This window comes from Sciurus vulgaris (assembly GCF_902686455.1).
Source record: "Sciurus vulgaris genome assembly, chromosome: 11".
NCBI classification, from domain to species: Eukaryota; Metazoa; Chordata; class Mammalia; order Rodentia; family Sciuridae; genus Sciurus; species Sciurus vulgaris.
In genome coordinates, this window is record NC_136472.1 from 125,111,353 (window position 1) to 125,128,947 (window position 17,595).

The following is a 17,595-nucleotide window of genomic DNA, read 5'->3' on the forward strand; positions in this document are numbered from 1 at the left end:
AGCACGAGCTCGTTGGGGCTTCGGGGCTACCAGAGGAGGGAAGAGAAACTGTGAACTTGAAACGGTCCAGGCGGGGAAGGAGTAAAGCACAGTGGTCCACGGTGGGAGCCTGCGCGGTGGCCTCGGTATCCTTAGTGAGGACTCTCTAACAAGAGACCTGGACGTACCCACCCGCGGATTACAGGAATTGGGACCCGGGTCTGCGGGTGCAGGATTGGCTCTAAGATGCGCTCGGGGTACGCAGCTTCAGAAAAACAACTGGCCGAGGTCTTGGCCTTGGGAGGGGTGGTGCGCACTGCCCGCAAAACGCGCACACACGCGCGCGCGCACCCCCATACACACACCTGGAGCTCGTCCCGGGGTGGGGGGCGGGGAGGAGAGTCAAAGCGAGTGTCTTAAAATAGAGAGCTGGGCAGAGAAGCGCTAGACACCAAGAGGCGGGAGGAGGCGACGAGAGCGGCTGGGCACCAGGCGCGTAGGTCAGCGCCCCGGTGGCACGGGCGGGCACGGGAGGGTAGGGGTGGGGGCCACCGCCCCTAGACTCGCACTCCGCACCTGGCCCTGCAGGAAGTACGCGCTGATTGACAGCTGCGTTGTCCCAAAAAGGCTCGCCAAAGATGCTGATCTGCGGGTGGGTGTAGACGCGCAGCAGGCGCGCCCGTGCCCGCTCCCCTCCGCGCGCCTCCCGAGCCGCGCCGCCTCTCTGGCTGCGGAGGAGCGGGGCTGAGGCCCCCGCCCGCGCGCCAGCCCCCGCGGTCCGAGACGGCCGGGCACTCGCAACCGTGCTCAAGTCGGCGGGCGCTGGTCCCGGCTCACCATGCACTGCCACGCCGAACTGAGGCTGAGCTCGCCCGGCCAGCTCAAAGCAGCCAGGCGGCGCTACAAGACTTTTATGATCGACGAGATCCTCTCCAAGGAGACCTGCGACTACTTTGAGAAACTTTCCCTCTACTCCGTGTGCCCGTCGCTGGTGGTGCGACCCAAGCCCCTGCATTCCTGTACGGGTAAGACGCCCCTCTGGTGGGTAAGTGGGGCGCGGTAGCTTTCGCACCAGTATGGGTCGCTTCTGCTTTCCGACGCGAGGGCGACAGGAAAAGGCTCAGGGATTTTTGTTTTCCGCGCCCCTACAAGGAGACTCATCTCTCCAGCGGTGGGCATTGCAAAGGTGTTTGCAACCAGACCGGGAGGGCCGGGCAAGGTGCTCATCACACCATTGAAAATCAGGTAAGGGCAGCACGGCCCAAGGTGCGGGACGCTCCTGCAGAGCCAGGTCTTCCTGATCGGAGGACTCTTCCTCCTTCCCGGCCAGCCGCTCTGTGGTTTCGAGTTGGAAAGTTCAAGCCCTTGACCTGATTGAGCGCCTAAATCATTGTTTCAGGAAGTGGGGTTGTGGGTTTCAGCTTGAGTTTGGTGGCCTTCTTACTTTGAGTTAGCTTGTCTGGTGTCTTCGTTGGACATTTTAGAAGCAAGTCAGTGTCCTGAGGGTCACAACAAAACCTGAATTCACTGCTTTTCACTTAAAATGACAGCCCTCTGGGGAAAGCGGTTTTGGAGCATGTTACATTTGTGGCACAAGCTGAGGGAATCAACTCTGTTTGTCCAAGTGACTAAAACCCAATCATATTAGAAACATTCCTCAAATCTGCTTTCCTCTCTCCACGAGAGATAAGACCAATAGGAAAGAGAAAAATAACAATAAATATATTGAAAAAGTTAGAGATTTGTATAAAGAATAAATCCAAAGATATTTTAAAATCTTTGAGCGCTTTACGAGAAGTTCCAAATTTTAAAATGCTTTGCATTATTAGGATTTAGGCTATGGAAACGTGTTTAGGAAAAAAAGTTGAAGCAATTTTTATCAAAGAAATTATTGACTCTGCTTTCCACCAAAGGCAAACATTTAGTACTTCTAAACAAAATAGCTTTTGAGGTTGTTTGTTGTATGGTTGGCATGAAATAAATTAATTAGATTGTACTTCCATTTGAAAAGTGAAGTCATGAATTAGCAGCAGTTTTGAGAGAATATTTTGGAATATTCAGGCTGAAATCTGTTAGTACACAACGCTTGAAATCCCACATTTTCTCTTAGTTCTATTGATAATCTCTATAAGACAATCAGTAAATCTATAATAAATACATACAGTAAAGTTCTTTTAAAATCAAGTTATTCCTACATGTATTTGGTTATAAAATGAATACTACATTCAGTTACACTTAAAGTACAATTTGTCTGCAAGGTAGGATGGGCCTGTTACTCCACAATGAACCTTGTAATACCGAATTTTACAAACTAAGAAATATTTGAAACAAGATACAAATAAGAAATTTTAGGAACAAGATAGATATCCTTGATGTTGGTATTTTTACATTTGTGGGTCTGCTGTGTTGAGCCTTTGATGAATAGTTTGCGTATATGTTAGTTAGAGAAGTAGGCTAAATCTTGTTTTCAGAACAACCATTTGCTACACTAGCTCAAATCCTTTTGAGGAAAAAGGAGAGGATTCATTTCAATCACAAATCTCAATGCAACCAGATCAATCATTACACATTAGAGATGTTCCTAGGGCAAAACATAACTTTACCGAAGCACCAAGGCATTGCCTAGTACTGGCATAATTTTCAGTGACTTTGGAATAATTTGAAGACAGCTTTTCCTGGCTTATAGGAGTCACAGAATTGAATCATAGAAGAAAACTTGCCAGTAAAAGAGCAATAAATAGACTCAGAAAACAGTCATCCAGCTCATCGAAGCTGAGTAAGTTTTGTGATTTATTGAGGCTTGTGTGGGAAATAAAACAAGAAAATATAATGATTCATAGGCAGTTCTGTGAGTGTTAAAAGTGAATTGACATATACCACAAGCTAAATTTTCGCTCAGTTTTGTGCTTCTAGAAGTTCATTGACGGTTTGTGGCAGAAGGTGGACGTTGGCAATGATTTTCTTGCCCTGTTTTTCCAATGCTTGCTTTCTTTAGACTGATCCTTTCAAAACATGTCTTGATTTTGCTCTAGTTGAGACTTAAAATATAGAAACTAGGATTTGCTGGTGGAATTAAACTCATAAAAACTGGCTACAATAGTCCATGCTTTCAGATCATAAGCTTTCAGTGGGTTTACAATTACAGTTAAAGCCTTACATGTATTAGATCATGGGAATCCCATTAGTGACTTCTCAGAGGTTTTGCAAATTCCATACTTGCAAAGCATTTTTGTTGTTTTTAACAGTTAAATTCTGGATCAAAAATATTAGGTTGAATGAATGTAATTTCTTGTAATAAACTACAAATAATGACAATAAGTTGCCAACATCCTTAACCATACTGTTTTTTTTTTTTTTTTTTTTTTTTTTGTGGGGTAGAGCTAATGTTCAGCACTTTTGGTAGAACTGATGCACAGAAAGTTCAAATCAAAGGCCTAAATTGGAATTAAAGTTACTGAACTTTTTTATTTGCTGACTTCAAGTAACTGCAACACAAGAGAATTTTGAACTAAGATTTAAAATGTCATCAAACTCAAAAAGTTACCATTATGTATAATAAGAACACATGGTTGGGATGGAAAGAAAGTTAATACACTTAGAAAATCTCCACATAATTAAGCAGTTCTTATTGTTTAGATTTAGTAACCCAAATGTCAATTTATGATACTGAATTTCCTCAGACGGAAGAGTATGCATTCAAGTAAACAGGTAAATGGAAATATTTTTCATTAGGCAGATAATCACCTGACAGCAATTTATTATTAAACACTAACTTTGATGGCATCTTCATAAAAACCCATTGTTCAAAGGCCCTTGTTATAAATGCGGTAATGTTAGTCCTAGAAAGCTATCTCTGAAATTCTTTAAGTTTTCTGATACACCTCCTAAATTACTTTAATAGGGGTTGAGAAAGGGAATTCTTTCCTTGTGAGACAAACTAAAGGGAAGTTTATCATTAAATTTAAAATAAAATTTAAATAACTAAGCCTAAAAGAAAGCCTCCATTTTAAAAAAGCATTTGTTATTGAGACCACTGGTGAGGGGTGGAATATGTTTAGAATTAATTTAGCGTATGACATGATGGTCTTATTTTTAAATCTGATGACAGTAATCCCCGTTTGGAATGGAAATATATTGCCATTTAAAAATCAGTAATCATCTCTCACGAACATTAGAGCAGTGACAGTGATTGAAAGGGCTCCCAAATGAGGTGCAGTCTATGATAACATCAGTGCTATTTAACTTTAGGGTGCACCGTTGCCTTTTTCTGGTTGTGATTAATGTTTCTTGGTAGAAACTTCGGTTGAGTGAAGCTGCCTTCCCAGGATGGAGGCGTCTGCAGGTATTGGCACGGTCATTTTTGAAGAGTCTGCCTTGAAGTTTACTCTTTAGAAATAAGCAGAGTTTTGGCATTTGAGCAACCTTTTGGGGAAATGGGTACACTTGCTTCACAAAAATAAGGATGTAACAGTTTACCCTAAGGGTTTTCAAGCAAAGATGTGATAAACAGAACTATGATGCTAATTAACTTATAATTTATTGTAGTTATTTATACTTAGAACCTACATTTGCGCAAGCATGTTTAGGTGTAGGTGAGTGTAAATATTTGGACTTTTTACAACCTGTGACTTTTAATTTCATGAAAATTTGTAGTCTAATTTCTTTCCCCTTCTCTGGCAGAATGGTTCTGTTGAATCTCTCTGCAACATTCCAGCAGTCTGTCCTCTGGGCTGATTGGGAACTTTAGAGCTGGAAGAGGTCATAGAGGCCAATCTCCTCAAGTAGAAGATTGTTTTTTTGCAAAGTACCAGGGTCACATCAGTGCTTCAACATAGTCTTAGTCCACTTTTTTTACACCATTGTCCTTGTCAGCATTCTCAGAAATCAGTAAGACTTTTCCATCTTGGTTACACACCCGGGATAAACTCTTGAGTCACACCCAGGGGGACAGTCAACCGGCCAATTAAAAGGGGCATTTGGGGAAGGGTGATTATCTTAGGAGGTGGTGTTGAGAACATTTTATCCTTTGGTGGGTCCACGAGAAACAAGTTCTTTAAGGTGTTGTCCTTGAGTGCATTTTTATCACAAAGATTGTGTGTCATCCCAGTGAAAAATTAAATGAGGTGCGGACATGCAAAATTGACTTCGTTGGGAGTTAACGAACCAGCTACTGTTTCATGAAGTCAGTTCCAGTGATTTCTCCGAATCTCAGCTCAGTTTTTGGTCTTTTAGTTGAGGACCAAAACCGGTAGGATCTTGGGAACTTGAGAGTTGGGCACTGGAATGTTAATGGAGACATGTAAACGGGGTCTGGGAAAATGATCATTATCAACACACATTTGTATTTCTGCCAGAGGCAAATAGGCTTTTATTAGCAATTACTCAGAACTGCCTCTCCATTTCCCATTCTAAGGGTAAATAAGTCGAGGGACTCCCAGGGGTCAGAATATATTTGGAGCTGAGCAGTTATCTCATTACCTGTTAAGTTTTGTAACTCTGTTAAATTGAGATGCCGAGGAGCTCTTGGGAGTCAGTTTTAACTCACAAACAGTTCATCAGCAGTGGCTCTGATTTTTCTCATAGCAAATGGAACAATGATCAGAAATTTTGTTTGCAAGTTCAAATGCCTCTCCAAATGTCTACCATTTTCAGTATCATTTAATTCAATAATTTAATTAACAAGCATATTTGCTTGGGGTATTTTATTTGCATTGTCATTGAGTCCATTATTTTTCAGCTTTTTCTAGGTCTTTTAAATCTAGACAGTTGGGGTGTTCTTCAAACTCCATTGAACTACTTGGTGGGCCACTGCAAGCCCTCCTCTGTTTTTCTCTAGAGTATGCTGGACAGTTTGAAATTGGAATAGGGGAACATTATAGCAATCTAACACTTTTGCTTTCTGTGTGAACTTTCTCTTTGAACTCTACTTAACAGAGTGTTATCAGTAGCAAAGTTGACAAATTAGCCTCATTAAATACAACTCAGATAAAATGTGTATATATAAACTATTTTATGAGACTTACTTCTTACGAATATGCCAGTTGTGTATCTGGATGGAAGACTGAGTTTGTGACGCAAGTGTGGACAGTATCAAGATGCTAGTTTTAGCTCACCCCCGAAATCAAAGTGAAAAGATTTTCAAAATTAACATATCCCGAACATCTATATGAGAAGCAGTAAGGACTGCATAGGGTTGTTTAAACTGTAAGGAGAGATTCAAAAGGGGAAAAAAGAAATGGAAAAAGAGAGAGGGTTTCTTTGAAATTCTTGATGCCCCTCAGATTCAGCCCTGTCGCACATTGTCCCCCAGAGTGGCTGTACAGCCAAAATAAAGGTGGCTTCTGAAATTCTTCTGTCTAGCCACAGATAATAAATGACTAATGTGAATTCTTTGTAGACACATACTGAGGCCCCTTAAGGGAGATTTCTGGAGCTTGAGCACCGCCCAGCGTTTAGCATTCACTGTGAAGGACTAAATAAATGTTAAACCAAAAAAGCATTTTGAGGTGTTATTTGCATTTTGTTTGGAGTCCAGGCTGGAGGAGGAACAGAGATGAAAAGCAATGTAGGTCAAATGGTCGCAGGCTCCCTTTTGTGTATTAGGCTTGTGACTTTTTATGGGTGTTGCTGAGCTTGCCTTACCAGACTTGCCATTTGTTCTGCCACAAAGTTGGTTCCCAGGGCTAAGCCCAGTGACCAGCTCTTAGCCGGAAAATAGGTAGAGGACTGCAAGAATTAGCATGAGGTGCATAGATTTAAGCCTCTTTGCCTTGTCTTTGTAGGATACATTTTGACACTCTTGTTGAGTTGGTGTTGCTAGTGTGATTCTACAGGTGAACTCACAACTGGATTAGCAAGCCACTTTCTCATATGAATTTGCTAAAGCTCGAAGGTACTCACAGAATGGTCATGAACCACTCGGATGCCAGGGCATGCTTCTCCTGGAAGCAGCACTCAGAAAGAGAAAAAGATGGATTGAGGAAATCTGCGTGAAGATTTCACATGTGAAGTCCATAGGGCCGCTTTGTCAGTGTCTGACTCTGTTTTAGCTGCCTGAGAACTTGTAATGGTGGTTTCCCCCTCTACAATACAGAGCAGAATTAGGATCAGCATTTGGATTTATTAATAATGAGGTTCAGATCAGGACCTTGTGCAAACATGGTGGCATTAATAAAATACTCTCCAGGAAGAGAGGCAGTGTTTGATTTTTTTTTTTTTTTTAACAGAAAACCTTTGTAAACTGTCAGGATTTAATTTATTTTTATTGTAGTTTAATAACTGAAAAAAAAGTCTTGTTAAAATAAAATGCTGTAAATAAAAACACAGTTAATTTTCCATTACAGTGTCTAATTACTCACCATCGTCAGAGCATTTTTATGTGGCAATTTAGCTTCTTGAAAGTGGAAACTTGGCATGCATGTAAGGAAGAAAGCTGTGCACCTAGATAGATTCACAAGATGGTCTAATTATATTTGGGCTAGAGTCGAGTCTTGCATATGACTGCTCTGAAGAAGAGAGGAGGAGAGAGTCTCCATCCATAGTGACTAAGGAAAGTCTCTGGTTTCTGTAGTGTCAGTTGAAATTGAACACGGAGCAAGATAATTCTGAACTTTAGATGATGTACAAGTACATCTGAAAGGGGCCTCTGCCAGTCGCCAGTGGAATCTGACGTCAGGACTGCTCGATCAGCCTGGAGCACAACTACGTGTGCTTCCTGACTGCACTGGCCTCTGTCGCCAAGAAGAGCACAGCTTTGCTCCAAAGAGAGGTCAGGATGCGGCCAAAAGAGGCCAGTCTAGAAGGCTCTCCACAGCAAACTAAATAGGTTTTGAGTCCAAGCAGATGCTAATAGGATTCTTTTTTATCTCATCTCTCCACCCTATCAACATGTTCATTCGAACATGTTTTTCTGGATATGGGGGAGTGATCAGTATTTTCAGAGTGTGCCTCCTTGGTGATATCACTAGTTGTGATCATTAGTTTAAAAATCCCCAACTTAGGTCTTTGATAATTAATATATCATCCTCTTTTCTTCTTCAGGGATCAGTGGTGACATGTGGTGAATGCAGTGGTCTGGGACCTGGTCAAATTTTATTAAGACCTGACTGGGTTTCCTGGGATGGTCCCTACCAGCCTCCACTGCCCCCTTCCTCTTTTTTGGGAGATCCCTTTACTCTGTGACTTCACCATTGCCTAGACCCAGGATAAGGGTCATTTTGTAAACAAGGTCACAGTCACATGTGATTTGAAAGAAGCATAGTTTTGATGCTTAAACAACACATCGAGTTGTCAGCTTTGTGCATTTCCCTCCTGGGAACTTATAAACAGCAGAATACTGATTTTGTCTTCTTACCTATGGGAAATATCTTGGGCAATGAGAGTTCTGAGACTCCTCTTTGCAAGTCCTGCAGTATTTATCCAAAGGGAGCCACAAACATGGCAGAAATGCCAAACATACTTTATATCTCAAACCTTCTTTTTCATATGTTTAAAAATAATAGTGATACTATTTTTTATTAATGCATGTTAATTATACAGAATAGTGGGTTTCATTGTGGTGTAGTCATACATGCATATACCATATTTTGATCATTTCTACCTTCTTGTTACTCACCCTTACCCTCCCCTCTCCACTCCCCAGGATCTCCTTCCTCTTCATTTCATTAAACTATTTTTTTGGTTGTCTAACATTAATAGGCACTGGATTAAGTGTTTTTTGATCAACTTCAGAACATCCTTAAGAGATGAATATTATTTCCACTTACTGATGGGAAACTAAGAAGTTGAGTAACTTTACCAAAGGCACAGAATATATAGCGATCTCTATAAGGGGATCAAAAAGCAAGAAGCAAGAAGACAAGTAGAAAGATGGGCAAAGGTTGCAATCAGGCAGTTCACAAAAATGAAGGTCAGCCTCACTATGGTCAGGAAAACCTAAATTAAAATGAGAAATCATTTCACACTCATCAGGCAAAAATTAAAGAATTCAGTATTCTCAGTTATGAAAAGGATGTGGAATAACAGACATTCATGCTGGCGGTAGGAGTATTATTTGGTATAATTTCTTTGAAGAGAAGGTTGGCAACATTGAATAAAGTTGCAGAAGCACATATCTTACAGCTCTGCACTTCCACTTTTGTGACTGTGCTATTGTAGGTGTGCAAAAGGATACATGCATAGAATGTTAATTTCTGTGTTGTTTAGATTAAAACAAGGTAGCTGCTGTTTCAGGGGATAAAAAAACTTATGCTATATATATATGCAATAAGTCTCTATGCAATGATTCAAAGAGCAAACCAGATCTACTTGTGTTAATGTCTATAAATTTTAGCGATGCAAATGCTGGGAAAAATAAGTTGTAAATTTATACATATAGTCTAATACCATTTGTGTAATAGTTGAAAATATGCAAACTGATATTGCATGTTGGTTAGGGAGGCAGGGGCATAGGATTCTGGAGTTCTACACACAGGTTTTTATTTTCCTATAAGTAGTTAATAAGAAATAAAAATACCTCATGCAAGTATGGCTAAGCATTATGATATGATAAAACTTGATCATGGATACACAGATGTTCATGATATTATTCTTTGTGCTTTTCTGTCTATTCAAAACTTTTCATGACATAGACATTGAAAAATGATAGGCTGAGACATCACACAGAGCCATGACACTCTTAATCTTGCAGAATTTTGATGACTTTCTTAAATAACCTTTTTGTCCTGAAACAGAAGTTTTTAAATATAAAGCTTATTGTACATAGATTCCCAGACCCCTCTATGAATGCTTTTTAATTAAACACATTAAATGTACAGTTTACATTAGAACAACCTTTGTGGCTTCTGTAATTGGCTTGCAGATCTTAACTGACCTTCTCTGACTGGTTTTGGTTATTATTTATCACTAAGATAACTGCCATTCCCCACATAATGCTAGTCTCTGAGTAGGGCACTGGCCCTGGAAGGAAGAATTGGTGAAGTGCTGCAACCATATACGTCAATAATCATGCAAGAGAGAATTGTTAGAATGTTTCTCTTTTAATTTTTAAAGTCATAGTGGTGATATTTTACCTATTTTACCCTTGTTGTTAGGCCAGTGGTCCATTGGTACTGACAATTTAATTTTCAAAAACTGTATCAGGATGATTGTGATTAAATACCAAATAATCTAATATCAAAATGTAGCTTCTTAGGGGAGAAGAGTGTTAACTTTGATATGTAATCTGTCCAAGTTCTCTTTATATTCTGTAACCATGATTTGATTTAAAAACTTTGTTCGATATGTGGTGTCAGGGATGGTTGGAAGGAATGAGTTGTTACCATGGTAATCCACAAAGAGATGTCTGTTACCAGTAATAAATGGTCATCTTGTTGTTTGGAGAGCTAATCTAGACCACATTATTCCATAATGACAACTGTAGTGGCAGATGCTTTATTCAGCCTATCTTAACAGCCTAGACATTTTTTTTTTCTCTGCAAAATAGTCCCAATTTAGAAATGTTGCTTTTAGAGACTTTGCCCCTTGGGGAACTTGTCCTTCTGGGTCTCCCCAGAGGCAAAGTCCTTTTCAGTGTGGAGGAAGTAGTTGTTACAACTGAGTTTGCTAAACCATTTCTCCGCCCTAGACTACTCCTGTCTGCCCAAAAAATATGTAAGTAAGTAAGTAAGTAAATAAATAAATAAAAGCACTCCAGTACCCTCCTTTTACCCAGACCTGTAGCCTGGGTCTCTGTACTTTCTTTGGTGCTTGACTGGGCAATCATGGTCATCAGGAATGAATGACCACATCTTAAAGATGTGGCCAACTGAAAAGATGATGTATTCACCAGCCTTGTTGCCAGTGTATAGACTATTGCTGGTTGTGGGAGAAGGTCCTTCTGCATTCTGCCTTGTCATATAGTTGTCCAAGATGGCTGGGGTCAGTCAAATGGACTGAAACTTTTACTTATGGCTTGCTCTATCAAGTTCCTGAATTTCTCCTGTGAAACTTTATTTCTTATAAAATGGACTAACCAGACTAGGTGCTTGAATGAAGAAACATTATAAAGAAATACCATAGTTCCACCTTATCCACAGTTGTACTTTCTGTGGTTTCAGTTACCTAAGGTCAACCAAGATCTGAAAATATTAAATGGAAGATTCCAGAAATAAGCAATTCATAAGTTTTAAATTGCACACCATTCTGGGTAATAAAATCTCATGGTGTCCTGCTCCATTTAGCTCAGGACATAAATCATCCTTTTGTGCAGTGTATCTGCATGTGTATACTACTTATCTGACATTGTCAGATCTCGGCAATCCAGAATCACCCAAAGTAGATAATAGACAATAGTTGGCCTTAGTGCTACATCACAATACCTTTATTGCCTTATTTCACCTCATTATTTAGGTACCATATCATATCATCACAAGGAAAAGACAGGTGAATTCAGTACAATAAGATATTTTGAGTGTAAGAGAGAAACCACATGCACATAACTTTTATTATAGTATGTTGTTATAATTGGTTTTATTTTATCATCAGTTATTATTGTTAATCACTTGTTCTACCTAATTTACAAAGTTTTATTCATTTATTTACTTGCAGCACTAGGGTTTGAACCCAAGACCTCACACATGCTAGGCAAGTGTTCTATCATTGAGTTACATTCCAAACTCGTAAATTAAAACTTTTTGGTTGGTATGTGTGTTTGGGGGAAAAGAGTTATCTATAGGGTTTGGTATTATATGCAGTTTTAGGCATCCATTGTGAGTCTTGGAACACATTCCCCTTGCATGAGACGGACTACTGTATTACAGAGAACTGCAGTACAACTTTATATAGGTAAGAAAAAACTTTCTCCTGCATCCTATAAGAGTATGAAAGTTTGCTCACTGGCGATACATCTGATAGGTTAATTTTTGAATCTTTTCTTTTGAACTACTTGGGGAAAGACCAGTGGAGATTTAGGATATTTAGGGTAGATTTTAAGCAAGTTTCACTAAGGGAGAAAGAGGAAAGCATTTTAGTATGGTTCCAATCTAAGTCCCTTCTTTTGAATGGCTAAAAAAATTTTTGCTGAAATATTTGGCCTGTTATACCAGAGCAGACTTTAGGAGGGTGTTGTTAATTTTGTTATCCCTGGATATCATGGTAACTCATTAATGCTCTTAGCACATTAGACAGCTGTGTATATTAGAAGCATGTTTTTAATAGTTTTTGGAGCACAGCATAAAGGAACATCCTATCAGGGTGCTAGTTCTTTATTTATCCACTAGAAGGTTAGGCCTTTGGTGTTAAGATCAATTAGCTGCCTAAACAGAACATGGCTTCACTGTTTAGGAGCCTGCAAAATAGAAATAATAATAATACTTATAAATGATAACCAAATGCCAGACACTACAGTAAGTACTTGTATGCATAAGTGCATTTTAATTAAATGGAGATCCTATACAAAATAGTTATTATTACCACTGCCTTTTAGGTGAGAGAAGTGAAACTCAGGGAAATAAAGAAATGGCAACAAGGTCACCTGAGTAAGTGGCAGAGTTGAGATTAGAACTCATATCTCTTTCAGTATAAAGTTCCATACAATCTGTGATTATACAAAAGGATATAAATTGGAACTTAAATCTGCCCCTTTATATTGACATATGTATGTGTGTGTGTAAAATATGTGTGTATGTATGAATAGCACGTTCCAACTAATATGACATATTTATAGTTGTTTGATGTGTGCCAGTCATCTTTCATTTCTTGTGATGATCTGGGTTTCTGAAAGATTCCAGAAAAATTTGAAGAGCAGCAGGGTTTTTGGAGAAAATGAGATAGCTGGTAGTTGGAGATGGTAGATCTGTTGCCATCTGGTTGTGTGACTCTCATCTCATTCCCTTTGGATGCTGGTGTCCTCTTCTGTGTGACATTTGCTAAGGCTCTTTTGGTCCCTGTGCCTTTGTGAGCTGTGAGTCATTGAATAAAACTTTGGTTTTTAAGGGAGTCAAGGGTGGAATTCTCATTCCTCTGTTATTATGAACAGGAGAGAAAATGCTTAACAACTAAAAGCCAACCAAATGCCTTGGGAATTAAAGACTTGGAATATTTGTCATGGAATACTCAATAAGTTTAGTGAAAAAAAAAAAGGTCTGGCCATTTGTTTGGTATCACTTAAATATAAGAATAAGACTAATTTTCTTTTTTTTATATTACATATGGTCATTCTGGGGTGAGTTCTGGGAATCTATTTTTTTTCATTTTTGATTGACACATTTGTATGAATTTATGAGGTAGAGTGTGGTAATTCAGTGCATTACACAGTGTCTAATGATCAGATCATGTAAGTAGCACTTCTTTGTATGCAATATCCTTTCTGTTTTGAGCCTTTGAACTCCCCTCTTCCAGTTATTTATAAAATATATAATAGGTTGTTGTAAACTGTAGCTGTCCACTGTGCTGTAGAACACTGGAACTCATTTCTTCCATCTAACCATATTTTGATACCTATTATCCAACTTCCCTATTTCCCCCTTCCTCTTCTTAACATCTTAAAAATCAACTTTTTTAGTTGCCACATGGAAGTGAGGACATGTAGTGTTTGTCTTTTCACATTTGGCTTATTTCACTTAGCATGATATCCTCCAATTCTATATATTTTATTGCAAATGACAGGATTTCTTTCTTTTTTTAATACTGGGAATCTCTATTTTTAAAAGGCTTCCTCTGTGATTTTAATGAAAAGTCAAGTTTGGGAACCACTATAGAGGAGATAATAGCTTAATGATGAGACTAATGTAATTTGCATCCCCTTGACTCAAATACATGGAACAAGTTAGTGGAAGGATCCTGGTATACAAGTTTTGCATCATCTGATTCTGGGTTTGTGTGTTTTTAAATTGTCTTTGTGACCTTAGGTAAGTCACTTAACCTCTCTGACACTCAATTTCCTCATCTGTAAAATGAAGATAATAACAACTAATAATAGGGCTAGTTGTGTAAGTTAAAGGAGATAATGTATACAAAGCTCTTAGCAGAGTTCCTGGCAACAAAGTGCTCAGTAATTGATAGTTTCTATTAAAAATAATTACAATAATAACATCATCTTGGTTGACTGAAGCACAGCCCTTTAGGGAAAGATTACTACTATTGGTGAATTCAACTCAAACAAAATTAAAAATCTTAAAACAAAACAAAACACCTTATTCTAGGGCATTCTTCTGAGCTTTGTCATTGAACTAGCTGCCTTTAAAGGCAGCCTGGGTGGTCTGTGATGTGTTTGAGTTCAAGTCTTCCCGAAAAGCCATGCTTCACTCCTCCCACCTTTCTGTTTTACAATGTGAATTCGCAATTTTGTAAATTCATAATTGAGCGGCACAAACAGGTCAACGTTATGGCATCACAAAACGTGCTTTGTTGCTTTATTTATTTATTTATTATTTTTTACAAGAGTTGCTCAGGATTAATTGCCCTTGGGAAATGTTGCATCATGAGACTGTAAGGATCTCACGAGCTGTCTTAGAAAAGTGGTTGAACTTCTCAACAAGAAGTCTGATTTCCAATTTGAAAAGTAGAGTTAAAGAATAAGACTATTCATATTCTCATATCTCAGAGCAGAGAGAGAGAGAGAGAGAGAGAGGGGGAGAGAGAGAGATAACTCTATTGAGACTTCCCTTTCTAATTAGATGGAAAAAAGTAGACATTTAAGGATTAGTTGCTTTCCTGGTATGTTGTTGGGTCTGTGATCAGAGTGTGTTCCAAATGAAGTCCCTATTTTACAGTATTTCTTTTTTTGTGTGCTAGGGATTGAACCCAGGGCCTTGTGCTTGCTTGCGAGGCAAGCACTCTAGCAACTGAGCTATATCCCCAGCCCTATTTTATAGTTTTTGAACTGCTGTCGGGGCTAGTGTGTGGTGCCATTCTAAGTGGTAATGATGAGTGACTGTTATGTAGAAGGGCTGCCTGAATAGGGGTTCTGCATGGATACTTCTGGAATTGTGTGCCTGAATTGATCACTGGTATCTTATGAAGTCCGGTGTCTGCTTGCTGATGAAAAACTTGAATTGGTGAATCTTCTTCACTGGGTGAGAAAAATTCTCTTGCATAGTTCTTACCTTTTGTGGTGTAAAGGGAGTCCAGATGAACAGGGTGGTACTATTATAAATGGTCCAACTGTTTATCATAGTGATTCCTACAAGCCATCTGCAGTGACCTCATCCAGGTTCAGGGTTGGGTGGGGGCAGGTGGAAGGAAGCAGGTGGGATAAGACACATGGGTGTGTCATGGCTATGGCAGAGTCAGTTAAGGTCCTCAGACCCATAAGTCATGATTTTTTGACTTGATGAAATTGTACTCAGCTGAAAATGCAGATCTTTGGTTGCTTTTTTTTTTTTTTTTTTTTTTTTTTTTTTTGAGAGTGTTCTGTTAAACCTATTGATTCAGAAAAACAACGTGCATGGGTTTGCATTCCCCTAGGAGGAGGGTAGGCAGGAATGGGGTGGTGGTGGGGTGGAGAAGGGATGTTGACCAATGGGGAATGGAGAGTCAGGAATAAGGAAACAAGTTAGTCTGCAGAAGTGTGGATCCTTAGATGCTTGCTCAGCATTCGTTTTCCCCAGGAGAAAAACAAATTGAAAAAAGAGAATGGCTGGGTGTGGTGACATATGTATGTGATCCCAGTGACTTGGGAGACTGAGACAAGATGATCGCAAGCTGGCAAGCCTGGACAATTCAGCAAGACCTTGTCTCAAAAGGAAAATAAAAAGGGCTTGGGATACAGCTCAATGGTAGAACACCCTTGAGTTCAACTCCCAGTACTGCAGAAAAGAAAAAAAAAGAAAAAGGAATATTGCATTTGGAAATGGCCCCAGGAGTACGTGCTGCTTTTCAAAGGCGTTCCTTATAACCAACAGTGGTCAATGACTTCTGATTAGGCAACAGCCTGCCGATCCACACACGTAGCCTCATAATCATATATATTAATGATGTATTAAAGAGTGTAATCAACCTGGGTCACAAAAGATCATTATGATTGTGTTATAATACAATCATGGTATTCATACAGTCCACACAGGAAATTGTGTGTACTTAATGTGGAGAGGTAGTGTACAAGCAGATTTTGGAGAGGAAATCCTGTCAAAAATCCTCTCTTCCTGGGTTGGGGGTACAGCTTGATGGTAAAGCGCTTGCCCTAGCATCCATGAGGTCCTGAGTTTGATCCCCAGCACCTTGAACAAAAAGAAGCAACAAAACTAAAACCAAACCAAACAGAAACCTTCTCTTCTTGGGTCCTTTCTTGACTCATTCTGGGATATTTCAATGCCTCAGTATCTGCTATTGATAAAACAAGGCCCACTTTTCCAATTGTTGGGGAGGAATGGATGATTAAGGAGTATAAATTTATTGCTTCAAAAAGATAAAAATATTCTGAACATGCAGGGACTCAGTGGGAGGGCCGCTGAGTGGTCTTTGGGAATTGTGTTTATTACTGTGTTTTGTACACAACTGAACAGAGGCTAGCTAAATCTGGTCTGCTATTTTTCTACTGCTGCAAGTTAAGCATCGGTTCTGTATTTTAAAATAGTTACAAAGAGATCCAAAGAATGCTTTGTGACCTGTGAAAATTATACAAAATTTAAATTCCCTGGTGTTCATACATAAAATTTTACTGAAACACAGCCGTATGCACTGGTTTATGTGTTGCCATAATGGCATTATAATATGGCATTCTTGCTATGATGGCAAAGGTTACTGGTTATGACAGTGACAGTATGCCCTGTAAAGGCTAAAATATTTACTCTCTGGCCTTAGCAGGAAAAATTTGCCAACCCTTGAACTAGACTATTGGAATCAAGGCTCCTCAGTTGTGAAATAACACAACATATGATGTCATTCCAGGTCACAAAAATACCTCCTTTGATCCATCACAGACCAGGGTTCTGCTGTCATCCTATGATGTGTGAAAGGCCCAAAAGTGGGAGTCTAGTGGGGAATTTTGCAAGAACTCTCTTAAATTGAGATCAGGCTTTTGGCTCTAAAGAAAAATTTCCAAGCCTTTCTAGAAATAACTTTAAATTCTTTTTGCACCCGGAGGCGGTGGGGGAGGGTGTCAAAAATATTTACAATATGGTGGTTGTGATTCAGCCACAATAAAGCAGTTAGAATGCAAAGAAGTGGTTTGGGGACTTTCTCTTTGCTGTTGCAACCCACACTGGTTTTCGAAGAGGGAATCTGAGGATGACAGTTGAAGAGGTTGGGAGTATTAACATTACTAACATTTTTTTTTTTTTCAGTTTGAGGTTTGGGTGGCAGTTAATATGCTTTTTAATTGACTTTAACTTGTCACCCATCCCAAGAAATAAGAGTACTACAAATAAAAGTTACACAATCACACTACCACAGCCCTGCCCGGAAAGAGTTTGCATAGCTGGATAAAGGACTTCATTGAGATCATCCATTCTACTGTGGAAATGCCATCTTTCTGTGCCACAGATTTTCAACTTACCCAGGCTCAGGAGCTACCAGATTTGAGGAGGAAGGAAGCATGATTCTTCAGTTGCCTTCTTGTTTACATTCAGGCACTGGGGTCAGGGTGAAGCCTTTGAGCTAGTGAAGCTCACAGGGAATGCAGGGTTAATCTGATTTGTC

General features: G+C 39.5%; 1 protein-coding gene across 1 annotated transcript in view; it reads left to right on the forward strand.

Moving 5' to 3' along the window:
* The first annotated feature begins 434 nt into the window (after positions 1 to 434).
* The window catches only part of BARX2 (BARX homeobox 2), a 68,901-nt gene continuing 51,740 nt past the window's right edge, over positions 435 to 17,595 (forward strand). Inside the window, exon 1 of the mRNA XM_079104141.1 lies at positions 435 to 1,004. Within this exon, the coding sequence (XP_078960267.1) occupies positions 818 to 1,004 (187 nt within the window). The 5' untranslated portion in view covers positions 435 to 817. The remainder of the gene's footprint in view (positions 1,005 to 17,595) is intronic.